The 21,840-nt window shown below is 50.5% G+C and overlaps 3 protein-coding genes and 1 long non-coding RNA gene across 4 annotated transcripts; 1 reads left to right on the forward strand and 3 right to left on the reverse strand.

The window, feature by feature from the left end:
* Positions 1-4,184: 4,184 nt before the first annotated feature.
* Pcgf1 (polycomb group ring finger 1) lies at positions 4,185-6,456 on the reverse strand. The gene is made up of 9 exons (XM_047522939.1): positions 6,307-6,456; positions 5,762-5,867; positions 5,470-5,622; positions 5,230-5,301; positions 5,010-5,115; positions 4,811-4,844; positions 4,627-4,713; positions 4,425-4,505; positions 4,185-4,326 (listed from the first exon to the last, which is right to left on the reverse strand). Exons 1-9 carry the CDS (start codon positions 6,397-6,399, stop codon positions 4,279-4,281), a joined length of 780 nt encoding a protein of 259 aa, XP_047378895.1. The 5' UTR covers positions 6,400-6,456; the 3' UTR covers positions 4,185-4,278.
* Positions 6,457-12,435: 5,979 nt separating this feature from the next.
* Positions 12,436-13,807, forward strand: Tlx2 (T cell leukemia homeobox 2). Its single transcript, XM_047523583.1, has 3 exons — positions 12,436-12,835; positions 13,252-13,489; positions 13,591-13,807. Exons 1-3 carry the CDS (start codon positions 12,436-12,438, stop codon positions 13,805-13,807), a joined length of 855 nt encoding a protein of 284 aa, XP_047379539.1.
* Positions 13,808-15,684: 1,877 nt separating this feature from the next.
* Positions 15,685-17,048, reverse strand: LOC124963097 (uncharacterized). Its single transcript, XR_007104654.1, has 2 exons — positions 16,561-17,048; positions 15,685-16,123 (listed from the first exon to the last, which is right to left on the reverse strand). It is a non-coding gene; the product is annotated as an uncharacterized LOC124963097 (long non-coding RNA).
* A 378-nt stretch (positions 17,049-17,426) lies between these two features.
* Positions 17,427-21,697, reverse strand: Dqx1 (DEAQ-box RNA dependent ATPase 1; the record flags this gene model as incomplete). The annotated part of the gene is given in 14 exon segments (XM_053743286.1): positions 17,427-17,456; positions 17,458-17,534; positions 19,824-19,917; positions 19,919-19,968; positions 19,971-20,015; positions 20,100-20,111; positions 20,114-20,160; positions 20,162-20,255; positions 20,346-20,443; positions 20,527-20,762; positions 21,168-21,322; positions 21,325-21,429; positions 21,432-21,483; positions 21,485-21,697. Coding segments are annotated over 14 exon segments (1,308 nt in total), but the record flags the coding sequence as incomplete, so codon positions are not given.
* Positions 21,698-21,840: the final 143 nt, after the last annotated feature.

Genomic DNA, 21,840 nt, shown 5'->3' on the forward strand with positions numbered 1-21,840 from the left:
CTTGTTAATTGCTTATTAATGGTGGGGGTCAGGGGATGGGGGACTCCTCTGCTTCAGGTCTCAGCTCTCAGCACCATCCTTGTGGTTTCATTTAATCTGCAATTAAAGTGGATCCCAGAAGGCAGCGGGAACTGATCTGCCGCATCCCAGGCATGTCATCAAGCAGACATTGGAACCTGCACTCATGCATCCACTATATGGCTTTTATATCCATCTCTACCTCTGCTCTCAATTACTTCTGTGTGTCTGTGAGGAGTGTGGGGCTCTCCTGATAGGCTTCTGCCTTCCTCCCGCCCATCTCTCCCACCTACCTTCTCTCCTCTGAGCGGGGCTCAGGTAATGGGATTGAATGGTCCCCAGACGCGAGCTTGGGGGAGGAGAGGGAAGTGGAGACTAGTAAAAGGATGATGCCTGGGATAGCAGAGGCCCCGCTGAGGTCAGCCAGGGACTAGTCCAGACTATCCTGGGGCCACAGAAGGGGGCTTTTTCCCAGTGAAGTGTCTGGAACACAAGCTGGAGCGAAACTGGATCCGCTGAGGGGGGTAGGAGGAGGGTGAGTGATTAATGAGGGAGATTAAGAGATTAAACCTTAGTTCTGGGTTTGAGGGGGCACTCCACTTCTTAGCAGAGACTCCCCCCCCCCCAGCTGCAAAGCACTGAAGCTCCCTGGTTCGGAGTAATTTCGCTGGTCTTCCGGCCATACCTCCCACTACAGTGTGAACTCTTCCTGCCATAGGTCCTTCCCCAGAAAGCCACCAACTGTGTGTCTTCACTGAAGCCTGATGGGTCCCAGGATTTCCTCCCCATTCTCAATCTCTCACATCTTCCACCTCCTCAGATTCCCCTTATTGTCCCTTCAGACATTTCAGGGTCTGGTGCTCCCTCCTCTTGTAGAGATCCTCACATTCTGACCTTTACTCCTTTGGGAAGGCAGTTTATTACCATTTAAGAACACTTTCAAATACCTCTCTTCACCCATTTTCAGATTTCCCATTCTCACTCCCCAGCCCAACCCCGGTTCCCATTCCCGACACGGTCACCTCTCACCCAAAGGTTCCTCCACCAAGGCCAGTCCGAGCTCGTTGCCCCCTCCCCCGCTTTATTGAGGTCTGCTCAATAAAGGACCTTTAGTCTCAGGATTGGCCCCCTGCACATCTATCTGAATTGAGGGTATAGCTGGGTTTGAGAACACCCAGAATAACCTAATTGGGGCTGTGGACAGGAAGAACACTCTTAGAAATGTGCTTGCCCACCTCCTCTATCCTTAGGGAAAATTCCTGAATCAGAGTGAGACAGCAGTGGGATTTTAGGAAGGAATATTCAGGCAAGAAGCCTGGGGAGAGTTATCTCACCGTCTCGCACACTTCTGAGATTTTCTCTTTCAAAAAAAAAAAAAATTACTGCGGAGTCAACCGATCAGACTTATATTTTGCTTTCGTTACTAGTGGAGCGGTGGGTCTGTGAGCTCTTTCCGACCGCGTTCGCTGGTTGGTAAAGAGCACTGCACGCGTCCACCGCCGTCCCAAGGGTGTGCGGCTACGATGAGAGGAGTGGCTGCATACTCGGACCCTCTTTCCCTCATTGTTCTAGGAAAGTCCTTTTCCCATCGGCTCCCTCCCCTCAATCCCTGGGGGAGACTGGCCAGGCCGGGTGAAGGACTGTGCCAAAGGGGGTTTCCACTTCTTGGGTTGAAAGTGAGCAGCGGAAATAGCAGCTGCGAGAAAGGTAGGCAGGGGCAAGGGCGGGTTTGGCCCTGCAGGCGAGGACTGACGCCTCCTTTCCAAAGCACAGAGAAGCTCAGGGCGGCGCTGCGGCCGCATCTCCTTTGAACTTTAAAGATCGCTGCGCTCCAGTGCTTTCAGTCGCGGAGCCCAGGAGAACAGTGTAAGTGATTCTCGCCAACCCCGGCACAGATCCAGACCCAAGCGATTCTGGCGTCAGAGTGAGAAGGAGAAAAGAATCCACAGGCAGGGGGCGGGCTGCGCAGAGCCCGCAGGTGGTCAGCATCAGCTACCGTGGGAGAAGCACCGCAGCTGCCGCCACCACTACGCTGACAGACAAAACCAAGGCTGCCGCGCGGAGCTGGGCCAGGCCGCCGCAACCGATCCAACCCAGACACGGGTGCAGAGCGCCTTCAGCAGCTCCCGGGGCTCTAGGCCACATGTCATTAAAAGCCTCATTTCGAGGCTTCATGCTTAGATCAAGGGTTTCCAACCCCTTTTATCTTCAGGTCCCACTTTTACGTCCCCAGGCTGCCTCCAAACCCAACTGGAGGGTTTTCGCTGGGCTAGTCAGATTGCTCCCCAACTCCAGCCGCGGCTGGACTTTTCGAGCAAAACGTCCCCATAAGCGGTCCTACTCTCCTATACTCTAGACCCCCCACCCCCAAACCAGTCACTCCTAGGAAATACCAGTTTTCTCATAAACTCCTTGATAACAGCCTGGGTGCACCATGCTCCCAGTGCCAGCAGAGTTTAAATGTTGGAGGAAGGAAATGGCGGGGGTGGGTATCATTAATCCCAAATATCCAGATGCTTTTGAGGCTGGTTCAGAGGCACAAGAAGCTGATTCTGGATGGGAAGAATTTCCTGGAGGTGAGCAGTACACGGGGAAGGTGTGTGTGAGGTGGGCATTCCAGGCATGAGACCCAGAAACAGGGGAAGCTTTAGGAATCTTGGAGACCTGGGTCAGGACAGGATCGTACCCAGGATGGTGGTGGCTCCGCAGTGTTCCCACCAGGGTACCTGTTTCCTGCTCCATGCACTTGAGCACTCTTTCTCAGCACCATCAGCCTCTCCATGCTTGCCTTCCCCTTGGTGCCACACTCTTCATGGACACTAGGAGTTAGAGGTTTCCAGAAAGCATGAGCAGATTGTGGTGGGGAGTGGGGAGTTCCAGAAGTGACCCCAGGTTTTCCCCACCCAAAGGCATGTCTCCAGCTTTCTTACCCAGTTCCAGTAGCCTTCTCTGTAACCACCCCCAGGCTTTCACCTGTGTCCTCTGCCATCCGGCCCTCATTCAATAAAGTGCAGTGTCTTTGGTTCTCAAGAAGTATGCATAGTCACCCTCTTGAAGTCTTAAAGTCAGTCTTACTGGAGTCAGAAATAGGTCAGTACCAGAGTGAGATTTAGGCTTTCCAATCTCTTTCCACTTTCGATCTCCTGACATTTATGCTGCTTGCTCCATCCCACTTGTTCCAGATTCAAAAGCAGCCCCATTTGCTTCCTTCAAGAAGTCTTTGCTTTGGCCTCTGTCACTGTCCCAGGTGCTATGCCATTTAGAGGCCCAGAGAAAAAGAATATTGACTGGGTTTATTGCCAGAGCCCAGAGTGCATGTCCAGGATTATACAAGGGATGTTTGTCCAAATAATCAGTGGTGCTCACACCTTGCTGCTTCCCTCTTGTTCTTTAAAGCTGCCAGTGTTCTCCACATCAGCCAGCTGTCCTCCTCAACTACCCTTTCCCCACCCTGGCTTCATCTAGTCACTTCCCTGTTCCCACCTCAGGAATCCTATTAAGAATAAGCCAAGGTTCCAACTGTATCCCTGCCACTGCTACCCAATTTCTTTTGTTTTTGTTTGGTTGTTCTTTGCTGTACTAGGAATTGAGCCCAGGTGTAGTCTACCACTAAGCTCATCTCCAGCTCTTTTTTAATATTTTGTTTTGGAACAGGTTTTCACTAAGTTGCTGAAGCTGACCTTGAATTTACAATCCTCCTGCCTCAACCTCCCAAGTGGCCACAGGTCTCAATGTTTTTCAGATTCTTCCCTCCTTTCTCTTCCTATTACCCAAGTAATAGAACCAAAGTGCAATTCTTTGGATGTTTCTCTAAAATACTACTCTTCTTCAGCAGACACTGTTGAACGCTAGCTCTCCTCTCCCCATACTAAATTAGAACCCCTTCCACTCAGGCCTGCATCACATGCTGCAGCATACAAGGACAGTGAGAGCTGCTCCTAGAAAGCACTCCATTCACCAAGAGGAGCTGGTATGGGTGGGTTTCAGTTGGCTCAGTTTCTGAGTTTCACTATAGGGTCTTATCCTCTTCTCTTTTGGCAAGATATTGAGGACCCTTGACAGTAGAGGAAAGGCCCTTCTTTAGAGTAAAACTTTAAGAGGATTTTTGAGGGAAGTAGTACACAGGACAAAGCCTGAGTGTGTGGCAGGAAGAAGAAAGATGCTTTTTTAAAGCTTTTATTTCAAAAAATAAAGCCACAGTTAATTTCACATAAATATCTGGGAAGGGAAGGGGAAAAGGATGGGGTTGGGGCTTGGCCCCTACCTCCTCTTCTCTTTCACACTGTATTGTAAAAGCAGAGGGGATGGCTAAGGAAACAAAGAGGGAAGAAGTAGTCAGTGGACAGTGTTATTATCTGAAGGCCCCCCACCCCCCACCCCGCCAGCCCACCTTTGTCCTGGCTTACCTTGCCGAACCAGCGGGAGAGCCATATCTGTTTCATTGTCATGTGATCAGGGAGAACTTCATTGTCAAAAAGGAGCTGTACCTAAGAGGCAAATGGAATTCTCCTCTTTGGGCTAGAACCACCCTGATGTACCCTAGACTTTGTCCCTCCTTAGCCCCTTCTCCTTTATAAAAGGAAATTAACCTACTATAGGATTACTTACATGCTGTGGATTTAGCATCAAGCGGTGACACAGGACCCTCCGGAGATGGCGTACCTCAGCTCTAACAGAACATCTGACATACTTGTTCTAGGGATAGGGATTGGAAGGGAAGACAAGGTGCATTAAGGAAGGGCCACAGGAAGATGAACCTTCTTAGAGGAACCCTCCTTTCAACCCCTCTCACCTGCAGGACACTTTTATTCTTGTCTTTGCCAGAACTGGGAGGAAAAAACACAGGTTAGGGATCCTCCATCTTCCCTTCCTTCCTACACCAAGAGCCACAGTATACTTTTCAAGCACACAGATACTCCCTCATTGCTTGACCTCTCCACTTCCCAGCTCTGGGCACTGTCATTTCACACCACTCCTGAACTGCTCCTCACCTCAGTCGCTCCAAGCATAGGCTTAGCTGCTCATCATAGCGATAATAGTGGGCTTTGGAGTGGTCGAAGCTGCTGAAGGGGAGGCCAAGGTTGCTCAGGGCTGGTTCTGAGAAAAATAAGGTACCGAGGAGGTTCCATAACCCTCTTTTCCCAGAGATCAAACTGGGCAAGAAGAATTCTCTGGGAGCTTGGCTTTACCCTCCTGCTACCAGGGACATACCTTCCCCACTGGGCTGAGTGACCCTGTCCAAGCCTCGAGACTGGTAGAATTCCCGAATTCGTTTCTCTTCACCTAGGAGGGTGTGAAATATGGGAGTAAAGTGTTAGTCCTCCCTCTTTGTTCCTTTGGCTCTTGGCCTTTTTACCTCCATAATTCCCATCAAAACCCTTGTCACCTCAGGCTGCCACCCAGCATTCACTAGATTTCAAGAAGCCTCTCAAAACCAAGTTGAATACTCACTGTCTTGCAAGCCAGGCACTAGCTTGTATACGATGTCCTGCATGACTCGGTCCAGTTTGAGGTTGAGCAGTGGCTGTGTCTCGTGAATCTTGATGTTGCACATGGGGCAGTACTTGCTGGTTTGGAGGTACTTCACGATACAACTTTTGCAGACTGCAGGAAAAGAAACACAGACTTTCAAACTCTCTGGGAACCCGATTCATGATATGGGTGGGGCAGGAGGCACAGAGGCTCGCGGTCTGCTTGGTGAGGGCTAGGCCTGGAAGAACCAGGCAGGATTTAGGGCACTCACAAGTATGAAGACACTCGGTGATGGTGGTGGCATCCACGAAGTAGCCAGCGCACAGACAGCAAACAATATGCTCATTCAGATCTTTGATTTTCACTCGGACCTCCTCCTGCGGACACACCCTCCATCACCTATCATCCATCCCTCACTCCCAGCCCACCCCATCTCGTGAGCCTTCCCAGCGTGGGGGTCGTGTCTTTCATCAAACTCCAGTCAAGTCCCACACCCTCTTCGCTGTCAGCAGAGGATTAACTTCCAGGAGCTGGCACTCCCCCTCCGCCCAGCAGAGGGCTCCGCGCACAGCAGGGGTTCCCTTCACTTGGACTCGCCTGACCCTCCTTTCCCAGGGGAGACTACACGATGTTGGCTGCACAACGCGCAGGCGTTCTAGCCCGGAGTTTGGCAACCGGATCGCAATCGCGCATGCGCACCGGGCACCCCGTATCTGCGCAAGCGCACTGGGCTTCTGGCCAGCCACCGCCCGTCCTCTAGCCCGCCCCAGTTCGCACCGCTAGCCGACCACAGCAGTAACCCTGCCGCCCCTGCACCTCGTTCCGTAGTGGGTCCATCTTGTACACTGACTGAAGCTGGTTCCGAAGCCTCATCGCGATCGCAATCTGGCCCCCCTGAGGAGACGCCATCTTAAAGGCTGATCCTGGCCTGCCACTTCCGGTGCCGCCTGCGGGGCGGGACTTGTCTCCAGGCAACGAGGGCCTAGGTCTTTTCGGATTCGCTCACTCTCTGTAAGGCCCCGCCCACGCCCTTTACTCCCCCGTGTGCTCACCTGAGCCCCACTGGCCCCTCCCCCTCCTCGATCCATAATTAGGGAGTGGGGGTGTGTGTGGGGAAGGGTCCTGTCTCTTCCACCTCCTGCAGGAGTCATCAAAGTAGATCCTACCCAATCTCGGGACTAACTTTCGAAGCCTGCGAAAGACTGCCCCCTCCTACCCAAAAAGGCCTGGCAATCACGGCCAGCTACCTTTCAGGGACGTCAGTCTCCTGACTGTGACCCAGCTGAAGAAGGAAGGCCTGGGTCTTCTCGTAATGCCGCCTTGTCGACTGACGCGTTGTGGAGCTTCACCCAGATGGCAGGCCTTCTTCCAGCTCCGCTGCCGGAGTTTCTAGGGGCTTTGCGGAGTCTCGGAGAGGGTGGGGTGGGGAGGGAGATCCCCCAGGGACTTGGTAGTGATCTTACTGCCCCCCCACATTTTCCCCCTGCTGCTGGGGATTGGGGGGGGTAGCAAGCTCTGGTTAATGATGATGATTTAATCATCGGCGCCTGCGGAGGCCTGGGACAGACTAATGCAGAGCAGATGCCGAAGGAGGAGGGGAGGACGATAGGACACTGCCGCACACAGACACGCTTAGGCAGGGAGCGCCTGCAGTAGCATAGGCCCAGCCCCACACTTGGGGAGGACTCCGGGGTCCCAAGGGCTTGTGCACCGCCATCCCTGGGTCCTTACAGCGAAATTTTAAAAGAATAAGTTTACTATGACGTATTGACAACAAGTGGAATTGGAGATTCGAGAAGGGTGAGATCCCAATGAAGACTTCAGAAGGCTTTTTGGAAAAAGGGGGACTTTATGTGGGCACAATTTAGACATGGAAGAAGGGGTAGAAGTGTGATGGAAATATAAAAGAAAGGCAGAGTGGAGAGGTCTGTCAGGTAGGAGGTCAAGGTGTGGATTTGAGAGTGGTAACGGAAGCAACAGCGACTAAGAGTTGGGATTTTAGCCTTAGGGCAACAGGGAGCTAGTAGAAGTTGGGGTAGGTGAGGAGAGGAGGTGTTCCACCATGAATGGAACAAAATGTCCATTTCTCTTCAGACTGAAATGGTGTGGACAAGCAGAAAGGAGTTATGAAATCCCTGCTTTATTAACCAAATACTCATTATAGGCACTGTTTACCTTACTGGTCCAAGCTACCATTTTCTCTCCTCAGTGGTTGCAGTGGTTTCTTGATTGCTTTGTGTCCACCTTTGCACTTCTTTATCCTGCTCTTCACATGGCACCTCAGAAATATTCTGATGTCATGAATCAAAAAGGATACTAGGAAAGTTTTTGATGAACATGTTTATTATTTTGATTGTGATGATAATTTTATGGGTGTTTTATGTCAAGACATCAAATTGTACACTTTAAATATTCGCACTTTGTCAGTTATACCTCAAGAAATCTGTTAAAAATAAAATTGAAAAATCAAGTCCTTTCTTTTTTCTGTTTAAAAATTTGGTAAGGAGTGGTAGAGGCCTTGGGTTCATCCTCAACACTTGTAAACAAACAAACACCAGAAATGAACCTTTTGATAGCTCCCTTTTCAATCATAATAAAAGCCAAAGGTCTTATGAAGGTCTGCAAAGCCCTGCATAGTCTTTCCACTCACACTGAACCCCTCAGTATTTATTCCACAGACAGACCAGCAGGATATGCTCCTGCTGTGTCCCCAACTTGAAATGCTGGGTATCCAAATGGCTCCCTCCTTTCCAGTTTTCACCCCACGAAGCTTCTGTGATCACTGTGTACCCTGCTTCAGTTCCTTGCTCTATTTTTCTTCTTAGCATGTGTTAGCATTATTCATGTTTGTTATTATTTAATACATTTTCTATTACATATTGCTAATACATACTTTGTTAATTTTTCATTTGCCTTTCCCACTGGGATGAAAGATTTTCAGAGACAAGTACACCACCATCTGTTGTGTTCATAGCTTTATCTCCAATGCCAGGCACATACTGGATACTCAGTAAAAAAAATTTCTGGATGAACAAATCAGTAAATTCAGGTGGTGGTGATGACAGCCTTGATGGAGATGGAAAGGGTTCTATCTGAAACTCTTCAAAGGAAAGTTAGGAATTAGCCAGGGACCAGATTTGTGGTGTTTGGGCAAGAGGGTAAATTTGGGAAGCAGGCATGTCTTAAGGTGGCTTCAGGAAAGGCAAGGTGAGCTGGTCAGATGGCAAGGAGTGGCGGGGCTGGAGCGATGGGGCTGAAGTATCAAGATCTCAGAATTGTCTCGGTAGATGTGAGAGTTGGGGCTATTGGAATGGATGAAACCTGAACAGATGTAGAGAAAGAGAAAGCTGAAGTTGCTGGGCATGGTGGCACACACCTATAATCCCAGACACTAGGGAAGCTGAGGCAGGAGGATCCCAAGTTTGATTCCAGTCTCCCCAATTTAGAGAGACCATCTCAAAATAAAAACATTTAAGGCGAGGGGGAGGCAATGCTGGGGATGTCGCTCAGTGTTGGAGCTCTTGCCTAGCATGTTCAAGGCCCTGGCTTCAGTCCCCAGTATGAAAACAGAAAAAGAAAAGAGAAAGAAAGTTCAAGTCTGTTCTCTGAAGAATGTTCAATCACTTCAGTAGAAGAAGCAAAGTCAGTGGAGGAGAGATGTGAGTGGTGACAAAGTCCAAGATACAAAATAATAGAATATTACAGAAGCCCCCCCCCAAAAAAAAGGACATTTCCCAAAAAACCATTGGTTATAAATTAAAACATGTCAGGGAAGACCTGGAAAGAGATACAATACATACCAGATACTAGAACTCTTCAAGAAAGCATCAGCATAGGGAAGCCAGTTTGCACTGTATTAATATAAGAATGAATGATGAGGAAATGGAGGCAGTGGACATGGTCAGTAAAAAGGAAAAGAAAAATATAATTTATCTTGGAGAGTCAGGCAAAGATTTTGTCCAGATGATGTGAGACAGTTGGGAGCAGGAAGAAGTAAGCTGATAAATGATTTAGGAGTGGGAACCATCTTGAATAAAGGACATGAACTAACAACAGGAAGGAAGGAGCAGGAGTAGAGGCCAGGGCTTGGCTTCTTCCTATGAGGCTACAAACTACAAAGACTTGTGGGGCACAGGCACACAAGATATGGTGAGATACATCCAAAGTAGTGTGTATGAGGAGGCTCTCACCCCAGTGTCTCAATCTTCAACCTGAACTAGCAGGAACTATCCTTTCCCTGAGAATCAGAATCAGAGAGGTAGAGGCAAGAAGAGAATTTTCCTAGGCTTGTGGCTGGCTGACAGAACTGGATGCCCTCTGCTCTTGAAGTGGGATGCTAAAATATTTTTTTCTTAAACTCCCCAGAAATTTCATATGCACTATTGAGTTTGTGATCATTCTTAAAAGATCAACTGGGAAATCTGTGGGTGAGAAGCAGTGCCATCTATACTAACCTGAAAAGGTAGGGATGTACAGTGAGCCAGTTCTGCATTATGTTTTCTTTTTTTCTTTCATTGATTTATTCAAGGATTCATTCAACTTGATTGGAGACACACTGATACCCCTTCCCCAACCACCCTCCTGAGCAGGGAAAGGGAGTGGCAAACTCCTAATCTTCAGGCAAGCCCCCTGTCAGAGCCTGCACTTCTTGACTGACTGTCTCCCTAGGCTCTCTGTTCCCAACTACTGGAGAATAGCCTATGCTATTTCTGAAGGTTTTGCCTCAACAGCAGAGACTTCACATTTCCTTGTAGCCTCCAGTAGCTACTAAAAAAGGGGGAAAGTTTTTGGAAGGGATAGGGAAGGTGAAGATGTTCATTTTCTGCAACAAGATAAAAACACAGCTGCCAAATTGATAGGAATCCCCCCACAGTTTCAGAAGGACTGTTTCTGTGAGCAGGGCTGAGGAAGAACTGGAGAAATTGGATGATAGAGGTGGCTAAGGTAGGGGAGTTTATCACATATTATTAATGTCCACATCCTTCCCCCATGGCTCAACCCCTTGAGTTTGAGGATTCCGGGAACACGGAGGGGTTGGTGGTTTTGGGAGAGGAGAAAGCTCATTTGTCTTTTTTTTTGTCTTCCTACCCAGATGCCCAAGTATCATTCCTGGTTCCCAGGAGGCAAAAGACCCCCTCACCCTGCCTCAGGCGCCAGGCTGCTAGCCCATCTGCTGGGGAGAAAGGAGGGACGTTTTTCCCAGGGGATCCTGGAGAATCTATTGGAAGTTCAGTGCTCTCAGGGGGATCCATCTACTGGACTTAGAAGGCATTTCGGTTCACCCGGGGTAACCGGCAGGGTAGAGCTGAGCACTGGAGTGGGTTCGGATTAGGGTAGAGGACTGGCACAGTGGGGCGGGGTCTTTTAGCCACCACGTGTCTGAGGCAGGCTGTGCTGCTCATCGGTGCCCACCCGCTGCGGGATGATAGGAGTGCCCCCCTCCCCGAGCCCAGTCTCACCGGCTCGGAGGCGCCAGGGCCCCCCCAAGGGCCGGGGCGGGCTGGGGAAGGTAATGTAATTCCGGCCCAGCTAACCTGATTATGGCGGCCTGCACCGGGCAGGGTGGCGGCGGGGGCGGGTCTAAGGCTCTGGGGCCCTCTCGGCCAGGGTCCCATCCCGAGGAAGGACGCAGAGTTCACACACTCCCAGCTCCTGGGTCCTCTGCCAGAGGTCATAAGGTCACCAAGCGGCTTCAGCCTTTCCCCACCTCCCTTCTCTGGCACGCTCCAGGGCCATTTTCTGGGGTTTGGTTGAGGTGAAGTGTGAATGGGAAACTAGGCGGCTGGGATCCTCCCAAGGCCTCCGCGAGTTCCTCGTGTTGCCTGTGGCGATTTTGTCCTCCGGCCTTTAAGAGGGGAACGTATGCGAAAATAGACTTATTGGGCTCAGAATAGAGGGGCAGAATCCCGCCTTGAGGCTTCCCTGCACTTGGGGATGAGTTGGCCAGGGTTGAGCAATGGATTTGATTTACAGCGATTTCGGAAAATCGAAATCCTAAGAAACAGGGTCCCAATTACTGACGCGCGCGGACGGGACCGGTGTTTTAAAGGAGAGGTCAGGAGGTACACCAGGACCAAGAACACGGAGTGGCTGTTCCCCGCCCGAGCCCGCCGAACGCACCCTGCCATTCCCTTCCCACACCTGTCCTCTTCTTGGGCCTCCAGATCGCGGGTTGCTGTTCCCCAGCCACTTCGCACACAGCCGGGAAGCCACAACGAGATTTGACCTTAGAGGACACTTAGGTGGGGATCACAACGAATCCAGGAGTTGGCAAACAGGACCCATCGGGAGGCGAAGAGTGGGGCCTGGGGGAAGAGGCACCTGCCGAGGAAGCCGGTGAAGCCGGAGGCAGCCCAAAGGCGGAGGCCAGAGAGATGGAGGCGATGTGAGCATCTTGGCTGACTCAGCTGCCCACGCTGAGGCCCCTCCCGCGCTGAGCCTTGTTCCTAACATCCTTGCCCTTCTCTGCCTCCGCCCCGCACAACCCGCCGGGTGTTTGGCGCAAACAGGCGTCCCTTCCCCTTTAACAGTCGGGCCCCGCCCCTGCCCTACCCCCAGCCCCCACTGCCCACCCGGGGCCGGTCTGTCAGTCACTGCCTTAGTCCGAGCTGGCCAACCCTCTCCACCCGAGATTTGGGCAGCGTCCTCGGCTGACTAGCGTCTATCTGCGCTTCGGAGCCAGCAAGGGAGCTCCGGGGGCCCCGGCGGGCCGCGTTCCTCCGGGATGCGAGTCCCAGCGCGAATGCCCGGTAGGGGCGGGCAGCCGCGAGGCTGTTTCAGGCGCACAGGGATGCTGCTGTTCTGGGGGCCCTGGCGCACGGCTGTGGCCTGCCTCGCTGGCCCTTGAGGCCGCTGACCTGGGCGCGCCACCGCTGGGCTCCCGGGGCTGTCTAAAGCACCCTACTTATCCACGGAACCTCCCGAGGTCTTCCCAGGCTCAGACCCATGGAGCCCGCGGTGCTGGCTCCGCACAACCTTGCGCACCACGAGCCAATCAGCTTCGGCATCGATCAGATACTGAGCGGCCCCGAACCCCCGGGGGGCGGCCTAGGCCCGGGTCGTGCGGGCCAGAGCCATGGCGAGACTGCGGCATTCTCGGGTGGATTCCACGGAGCCTCGGGTTACAGTCCCGCAGGTTCGCTGGCCCCGCTGCCCAGCAGCTCCGGAGTGGGCCCTGGTGGCGTGATCCGTGTTCCGGCTCATCGCCCGCTGCCAGTGCCACCGCCTGCGGGAGGTGCCCCTGCAGTGCCTGGGCCCTCGGGTTTGGGCGGCGCCGGGGGCCTAGCTGGACTCACCTTCCCGTGGATGGACAGCGGCCGACGCTTTGCCAAGGATCGGCTCACCGGTGAGGTTGCCCGACGCCTCCAGCGTCATACCACACTCTGACCCTTTTTCTCCTCTTTCTGCTCCAACTTAGGGACCCCTTTTATACTTCCCCTCAGAATATCTCGGGGGATCCTCCACCACCCAGAACCTTTCGATCCTGCAGAGGAGAGCAATGGGGAGGGAGCTGCCGTCGGTGCTTGTGCTGCCCTACTTTGCAATTCCACTGTTCACGCTGCAGGGTGGGCAGGGTAAAGTTATGGGGGGACATCTCTCCTTACTCATGCAGAGAGCCGTTGCTTCCGATATCCCTTCTTGTCTGGATGCTTCTGATAATGCTGGGCCGAGCCTAGGGCCCGGGTAAGGACCAGGGTCTCTTTTCAGTGACACCTTGGGTCACCCCGCAAACCCTACCCTGATCTTTCTTCCTCCCCATAGCCGCGCTCTCGCCCTTCTCTGGGACGCGCCGCATAGGCCACCCTTACCAAAACCGGACCCCCCCGAAGCGGAAGAAGCCGCGCACGTCCTTTTCCCGCTCACAGGTGCTGGAGCTGGAACGGCGTTTCCTGCGCCAGAAGTACCTGGCCTCCGCGGAGAGGGCGGCGCTGGCGAAGGCCTTGCGCATGACCGACGCACAGGTGAAGACCTGGTTCCAGAACCGACGCACCAAGTGGCGGTGAGCTAGGGCGAACTGGGGCCTGCGGGGCCCTCCAAGTGGCGGTGAGGCGCGGGGTGGGCGAGGACCGCCTCGCTGACCCCACATCTCCGCCCGCCCAGGCGCCAGACCGCAGAGGAGCGCGAGGCCGAGAGGCACCGCGCGGGTCGGCTGCTCTTGCACCTGCAGCAGGACGCGCTACCACGGCCGCTGCGGCCGCCCCTGCCCCCGGACCCGCTTTGCCTGCACAACTCATCACTCTTCGCGCTGCAGAATCTGCAGCCTTGGGCCGAGGACAACAAAGTGGCTTCTGTGTCTGGGCTCGCCTCGGTGGTGTGAGCTACGCCTGCTGGATCCACCGAGCGCTCTTTTCCGGACCAAGGCGCCGCATGGAACGCCCGGTTTGGGCAGTGGAGCACGGCTGCTCAGGCCTATGGTCTGGTGGCAGCCCAGTGTATGAGAGACAGTAGGCCTTCAGATTATCGTCGACGGCTCTTTGGCCTTCAGTGGGCTCCCAGGTCCGCGATGAGTAGACACCTAGAGTGCTCAGATAGGGCCTTTCCCGCCATTTTTCACAGTACTGCAATTTGAGCAGCCAGTAGACCTGGAGGCGCTAGAGGGCGGGACCTATAGGTTGTAGCCAACGAAGCGCAGGGAGGGGGATGGGCTAGCCAATGGTAGCTGCCTCTCCTCAAGGACTAGGGATTCTGTGGTGAGTAGGCTCAGGAGCCCTGGACCTGGAGTACTGACAGCAGCACGTGGTGCTGGGAAGAGTTTGGCTGCAGCAAGTGCTGTCTGGGGCTACAAACATAGGTGTGAAGAAGGAAGATGGCAACAACAGAGAAGTAATGGAGAAGGTGCTGGAGCGCCAGAATCTGACTGACCACACAGGGACCAGAGGGTTGTCCATGTTGGGCATCTCATCCCTCAACTGTAAAATAATAGCTAAGGATTCCTTCTTGACTTTGAGTCTCATGTTGTCTATGTGCAGGTCTGCTGGTTGTATTCTCCCCTTTGAGCTTCACAGTGCACTTGGGCTTAGGGGAGAGAAATACGTATACACCAGACAATTTAACATCTAGGAAGAAAATCTGGCTTTGGTGTCCCACAGGGACAGAAAAGGGAGAAGAGGAAACAGTGGGCAAAGTTAATGTGCCCAATCTGAGCACAGTGGCACAGGCTTGTAATCTGGGCTATTCAGGAGGCTGAGGAAGGAAGACTACAAATTAAGGGCAGCCTCATCAACTTGGCAAAACGCTCTCTCAAAAAAGGAATAGGGGTGGGGGGCACTAGGGATGTAGCTCAGTGGTAGAGCTCCCCTGGGTTCAGTTCCCAGTATCAGGGCATGGAAGTGGGAGATGGGTATAGGGTGAAAGTTAATGGACCCAGTGGAATTAGGGTGACCAGAATACTTTGGAAGTAATAAGCCTAAAAAAACAAATATGATTTCAGATGGGAAACATGGAGGATCAAGAAATCAATGATACTGTGGATGAAGGGGGGAAATTGGGAAGTTTGCAGCAAGATAACTCCAGGCAAAACTAATGTTAGACCTAGAAAGAATAAATTATGGAAAAGTACATTTGAGGGACATAACTGACATTCACATACAGATGAAGATAAATGATGAGAACAGAATCTCCAAGAGAGGGGACTGAGGAGAAAAGCAGAGTTCTAAGGATTAAAGTTTACTTTCCAGCCAAATTCCACAAACACATTTACAATGTGCAAGATGACAGAGAATATCAAGTTAATAGTCCAAGGGTAAAAGGGGGGAAGGTGTTCACAGCCAGAAAGAAAAGTATGTCCCTTAAGTGTCAGCTTCAGCTTGTGAGTGGCCAGAGGCTGCAGGGAAGCTTATTGATGGTGAGCTGGTGAGGGGACGGTCATAGTTACTGTCAAGTTTAAAAAAGAGTAAGATTTAAGTTGTATGAAGAAGGGAAGATTCTGTCTGATTCCTCCAGCACCTCCATTCTTCCTCCCCTGGAGGCTAGAACATTGTGACAGAGGGAAGAGGGCCAGGGCCAGAGATCAATGGTAGCCAGACTACTAATGTTCTGTGCTTATGACAGTTATGCCAGACAGCATGAAGGCTTGGCCAAGGGTGGAGCCAGGCAAGAGGCTCCAGGAGTTGGCCCTGGATCTTTGATGTGGTATCATTTCTGACTCATGGTTGTTTTTTATATGGTGCTGCAGAACCAAAATCTAACTTGGCATCATAGAAAATATTTTATAGATCAAAAGGGAGTATAAGGATGGATTTGACAAAACTTAGTAGAATGGGGAGCAGGTCAGTCCCTGGCCAATAAGGAAAGAAACAAGAAGGCTAAGGTCCTACCCGATACAGACTGTGGCTTACCCCATTCCCTCTACTCCTCTTAGGTTCCAGAATTTACATTTGACCTTAAACTCTGGGCTCTAAATCTGGTTGTTTGCTTTGGTGCTAGCCTGAAGGAGGACCATGAGATGAGCTTGGCTCCAATCCTTAGGTAGGCAGGTCACTGCAGGGACACAGGCATCTTTGAACTCCTGGGTGGAGGAAGATTCGCTTTCTGCTGATGAATCCGCCATTCCTTTCCTCAACTGGTTCAGGAGATCTCTGCTCTCACTGGGGGCAAGTTACTCAGGAAATATGGAGGGGCCAACTCCACCAGCCTGACAAGAGAGATGCATAATAAGATAAGCTGTATCTTCTCTTATAATGCCGACTCTTGAACTTCCCATCACCCTTTCCATGAGCCCTCTCTCCTCAAATCACTAAGAGTTCCTCTTCTTTTTTTGGAGGGGGAGGGAGGGTGGGGGAGTATTGGGGATTGAACTCAGGGGCACTCAACCCCTGAACCACATCCCCAGCCCTATTTTGTATTTTATTTAGAGACAAGATCTCACTGAGTTGCTTAGCACCTCACTTTTGCTGAGGCTGACTTTGAACTTGCAATCCCCCTGCCTCAGCCTTCTGAGCTGCTAGGATTACAGGTGTGCATCACTGCACCTGGTGGTGTAAGATCTCTTCTTAAGTCTAACTGGAACAGCCTTAGTTTTAGTCCCAGGGAGAGGAATGGGCAGTGCAGGAGGGGTGTCAAGGAACTCACATCTGAGGTTGAATCTCAGAAACAATGGAAAGACAGTGTCTTTGGATATGGAGAAACTGTGGTCATACCACCCACTGGGGGGGTCTGGCTGGAGGACGGCGATTTCGGTGGTAGCAACAATTTGAAGAGAGCTGGGCCACATGCTTATGGGTTAGAAGCAGGTAATTTCCAGTCCCATCTGTGTCTCGGGCCAACCTCATTGAAAGACAAAGATATTGAAGGAATAATTAAAAGGAAGGGGCAGAGAATAAAGACAAGGGGCTGAGGAATTAATAAGGGTAATGGAGTTTTAAAAGTAAAAATATACCTTTGGGTATTGTCTATCAATATGCATTTCCACAGCCCCTTGTACTCCAAAAACTTAAGAGGAATAGTCAGTCCCTCTTCATTTTAAAGAATATTCGGAATGGCCACTTGTACCCCAATTTCAGAGGTAGCATATGAATATCTGTCTCCTCTGTCTTTATCACCTCAACTCCCCAACCCTTTCCCCTAACCTTGAGGAAGTATCCTGACACCAGTGCTTTCTGAAGGTCTCTGCGATTTGTTCAGAGCCAAAGGCTGGTTGAGTCAAGGGAAGTTCAATTTGCTGCATGAGTTCTCGGAGCTCTCCCCCGAAGTTTACAGGCTTGGCACAATGCTGCCCAGTTTAGACCCCGAGCCTGGCACCAAGCCTCATTTGTTCCACCTAGGAAAAGTAAGAGACCAGCTACAACTTAAGTCCTTGAGTCCTCCTAAAGGATACAACCTGTGGCCAAACAGCCTTCTCTTCCTGAGATCTGTTAGATGGTTGCACTCCACTTCCCTTTTTGAAAACGTCTGGGATTAAGAAGGGGCAAAGTAGGCCACTCACTTTGTATAAGGCTTCATAAATTCTGAATCAGAGAGCTGTGGTCCACCATCAGCATGTTCCAGAGCCCGACGCAAGGCAGCTTCTTCTGCACAGAGTGGAGGACGAGTAAACCCAGGGGCAACTGGAGGTAGAAGAGAGGAAGGTGGTTTGGGGGAAAGAGAAAGGATAGTACTACAGGTGCAATATTTAAAAGGTATAAGTGCCCCTTTGGGAATTTTATTCAAAAGACATTGGTAACTTCTAGGTACTCTGCATTTTATTAGACATTAAGGATAAACGCAGTTGGCCTCCATATCTATGGGTTCTGTATCTGTGAACTCAAACTGTTTATCAAAAATATTCAGAAAAAAATAGCATCTATATAGAACATGTACAGACATTGTCTTGTTATAATTCCTTAAACAATACAGCATAGTGTTTACATTGTATTAGTTATTATAAGTAATCTAGAGATGATTTAGGATATACGGAGGATGTGCATGGTTTACATGCAAATGCTATGCCATTTGTAAGAGACTTAAGCATTGTGCATTTTGGTATCCACAGAGGGTGGTGGAACCAATTTCCCATGGATACTGAGGAATGGCTGTAAATGAAGAGTCTCTTGCCCTCAAGATTAGAGTTTGGTGGGAGAGACCAACAAGCAAGCAGACTTGATAAGCATCAAGGATATGTATATGGAAGCACAGAGGAGGGCAGTTAATTCCGGGCTTTGGGTGACAGGAGCATGGGTGATATGAGAGAAAAGGATGAGGACCCTTGGATCAGTTTTTTGATATAAGTAGGAATTAGCTCAGGTCCTGAGCTAATGGTGTAGGGGCAGGGTAATAGTTGAGGCTTTGGGAACAGCATAGCTATTAGATGAGGTTATTAACTGGCGTTAATAACATGGCACATTTAGGAAATGTAAGCCACCTGATTTAGGTGGAGGGAATGATATGTGGCAGAAGAGCAGGAGATAAAGCTAAAGTTAGGTATAGGCAAGGTCATGAGAGGCTGGATGTGTTGTGTGAAGGAGTTATTTATTTTTTAATTGTATGTTGGGGGTACTGGGGGTTGATCCCAGGGGTCCCTTTTACCACTGAGCTACATTCCCAGTCCTTTTTATTTTTTCACTTTGATACAGGGTCTCACTGAGTTGCTGAGGCTGACCTCAAACTTGTTATCCTCCTTCCTCAGCTTCCTGAGTTGGTGGAATTTACAGGTGTGTGCCTACATTCTGTCTTGAAGCTAAAGAATAGCTGTTGAAGAGGAGTTTTTTAAGTAAGGGAGTCCATGAGTTTGAAAAAATGTTCACATCACCAGTTAGGAGACTACTGAAGGAATCCAGCTAAACAATGAAGATCTAACAGTGGCATTGGCAATGAATATGGGGAAGAAGAAATTAATTAAAAAACTATATTTATAAATTAAAAATGAAAAAAACCTGTGGAAAGATTAGTCTAGAATGATGGTAATGGAGGAGCAGAGGTGATGGTATTATCTGAAACTGAGAATCAAAAGAGAGGGAAAAGATTTTGTGGTGATGGATAAAGGAGTAGCTTAATAGAGTGCTCAAGTTCAGTTCTGAGCTGAATTACCATGGACTTAATTACTATGGACTATTCTGGTAGAAATGTCCAGGAGGAGTTGGATCTCTCTTCTCCCTCCCCTCTATCTTTCCCTCCTCCTTCCCACTCCCCTAGATGAATGGTATTGGCAAAGAGATACAAGGCACAAAATTTGGATATTTCAAGTATAAAGGCAGAGTTTCAAATCATGAGCGTGTATAAACTTGCTTAGAGTTCAGTGAATGAGAAGTCACAAGGATAAAACCCTGAGGACCAATTTACAATGGACAAGCAGAGAATAAGGGAGACCAAGGAATAGAAGAGTAGCATCACAGAAGCATAGGGAGGAGGCAGTTTCAAAGTGGCCAGCACTCTCACATCCAAAAGGTCATGAATAAAGGCTCAGAAGTCTCCAAAGAGTTGTGTATCTGGGAGGTCACTGGTGAACTGAAAGCCATTTCAGTGATATGTAGGCCTGCAACTGTAATCCGGGGATGAGCAACACATTAGATAGAACAGGATAGAGATTATGTTGTATAGCTGAAGAAGGGAGAGGTGTGTGGGTTTTAGTAATAAGGCAGAGATGTAAGCCTTGTGCAAGGTGGGAACTAGAGCTCAGAGGAAAGGGCTAGTATTGGGAGCATCAAAACCCAAGAGGAAGGGCTGCAGTGACCACATAAGCACTGATTCATAGCAGTGATTTACACCAGTGAGGGGCTGGGAGTGTAGCTCAGTGGGTGAAGCCCTTGCCTAGTCTATGTAAGACCTGGGGTTCTAGCCCCAGCACCCCCCCCCCCACACACCAAATTAACAAGTGATATAATTTTCAACCCCTTTGTGGCTTAAAGCTATAAATATACCAGTAAGCATGGCAGCAAGGGTGAGCATCTCATCTACACAGTCAAACTCGCAGGATGCCAGCAGAGCTTTGGCCAGCTCAGGGGACAAGGGGAAACTCTGATAGGATGACTCCCAGGTCTGATAGGTCCCCATCATCATCCAGACTGCCAGATAGTCTAAGTCTTCCAGTGCCTGCATCAATGCTTCTGGAGCTGGGTGAGGAAACAGGGCTTACAGAATGTGAGGTCTGAGCAGGGTGGGTCCAAGGGCAGCACCTGAGCAGGAATGGTGCTCACCAGGCCGGTCCAGAAGTGGCACTCCCCTGGTTCTGCGATCTGTCTCCTCTTTAGTATAACACCAGGGGCTCAGATTCTCTTCACACACCCTGGGTTGGGGCAGTGGGGGAGCCTCTAGTTCTAGGAAGGACTTAGGGTATAGGCAGATGCAGGACCCTAAGGAGAAAGACCTGGGAAGTAAATTTCTCAGGGCTGGCATGCTGTGACTCTTCTCCACTTGACCTCAGTGAGGACAAAGGCTCTTACCTGGTGGGAACCCTCTTGCTCGCAGTCGTCTTGCCTCTGCCTGACACTTGCTAATTGGTCTTAATACTTGGGATTCAGCTCGGATCCGAGGATTGTAACCTGTTGCCCACCCCCCAACCAAAGCCAATACAGATCAGAGTGGGCCATTGTTTTTTAGCCCCACTCCCCCTTTCTCTCACTCACACTTCGAAGCTCCAGTCCTGAATCAATGACATGATGGATGGAGGGGAGGGAGAAGGAGAAGTCAGCCAGCCAATGAGTGACCACAACTTTCCGGGCACCCATGTCTGTGTCCTCATATACAGCCTGAACGGCTTGGCCACAGCCTGCGTGAAGGGGCAGCACCTGTGGTTGAGGTCCTGGGAGAGCCAAGGTCCCCACTTCCCTGGACAAGGATTCACAGCACAGGGAAATTTCCTAAAGAGAGGGACAGGTCATTAGGGCAGTTCTCACTTTTTGGGGGAGTAACAAACCCCTCTGTCAAACTGATGGAAACTAGACCCTTCACTCTGAAAAACTGTATATGTTCATATGTTAGGGATGTTATAATTTCAGGTTGTCTGAACCATAAATCCCTGCATTAGAAATCAAAAAGTGGGTGGCAGCTCTCTTTATCCTGAAGTCCTTGGTATTTTCCCTAAGACCCCAGCAGAGTAAATAGCACCACTCCAGTAACCTATCCCCCCAGGACAGGAAGGTATACTTTTTTTTGGCAGTGTTGGGAATCAAACCTAGGGCCTCATGCATGCTAGGCAAGCATTCTGCCACTAAGCTACATTACCAGCCTGAGCACTTTTTTTTTTGGTTATCCAATTATTTTACCTCCTCACTGGACAGGTACACAAGCACATCTCCTGGAACTTGCTTCTGACACAACTCAAGCACAGCTTGGCAGGCAGCTTCCACCGGATCAGTAGGGACAGTGTCTCTGAACACAGGAGTGGGACTCTCACCAGGCTCTTTGGGTACATGCACATAGGAGGATTGCCCCAAAGGCTTGGAGCTTAGGTACAAGGGCAGGGGTCAGTAACCACAACCACTTTAGGGTCCCCTGGAAGGTTTCTCAGCTTGGCATCTCGCAGCAGCCCTGAAGTGAGTCTGAGGCCACTGACCGCTCTTGAGCCTCATCCAGTACTAGTTACACCCCAGGCTCCAATGCCCCGGGTCGAGGCCACCTCTTGCAGAAGCAAGCCTGTCCCAGCAGAAACCTGTTGACATTGGTAGTAGGCAGAGGAATCAGTAATGACCCTAGTTGGTCCTAGAAGTACATGGGAACCTCTCTCTAAGGGACTTGGATTTTGGTATTGAGGGTCAGAAAAAGATGCTGTGACTGACTTCCTGAGCTTGTGGACTCATAAGTGTGACCCCACAACTCCACTGAGGACATTTGGTTCATAAGCAAGGAAGTAAGATTTTCAAGGTGAATGTGAGGTTGAATGTCTGAGACCCCTGGCTGGAGTTCAGAGGATTAATTTAACAGTTTTACTGTGCATCA

This window comes from Sciurus carolinensis, chromosome 13, assembly GCF_902686445.1.
Source record: "Sciurus carolinensis chromosome 13, mSciCar1.2, whole genome shotgun sequence".
Lineage (NCBI taxonomy): Eukaryota > Metazoa > Chordata > Mammalia > Rodentia > Sciuridae > Sciurus > Sciurus carolinensis.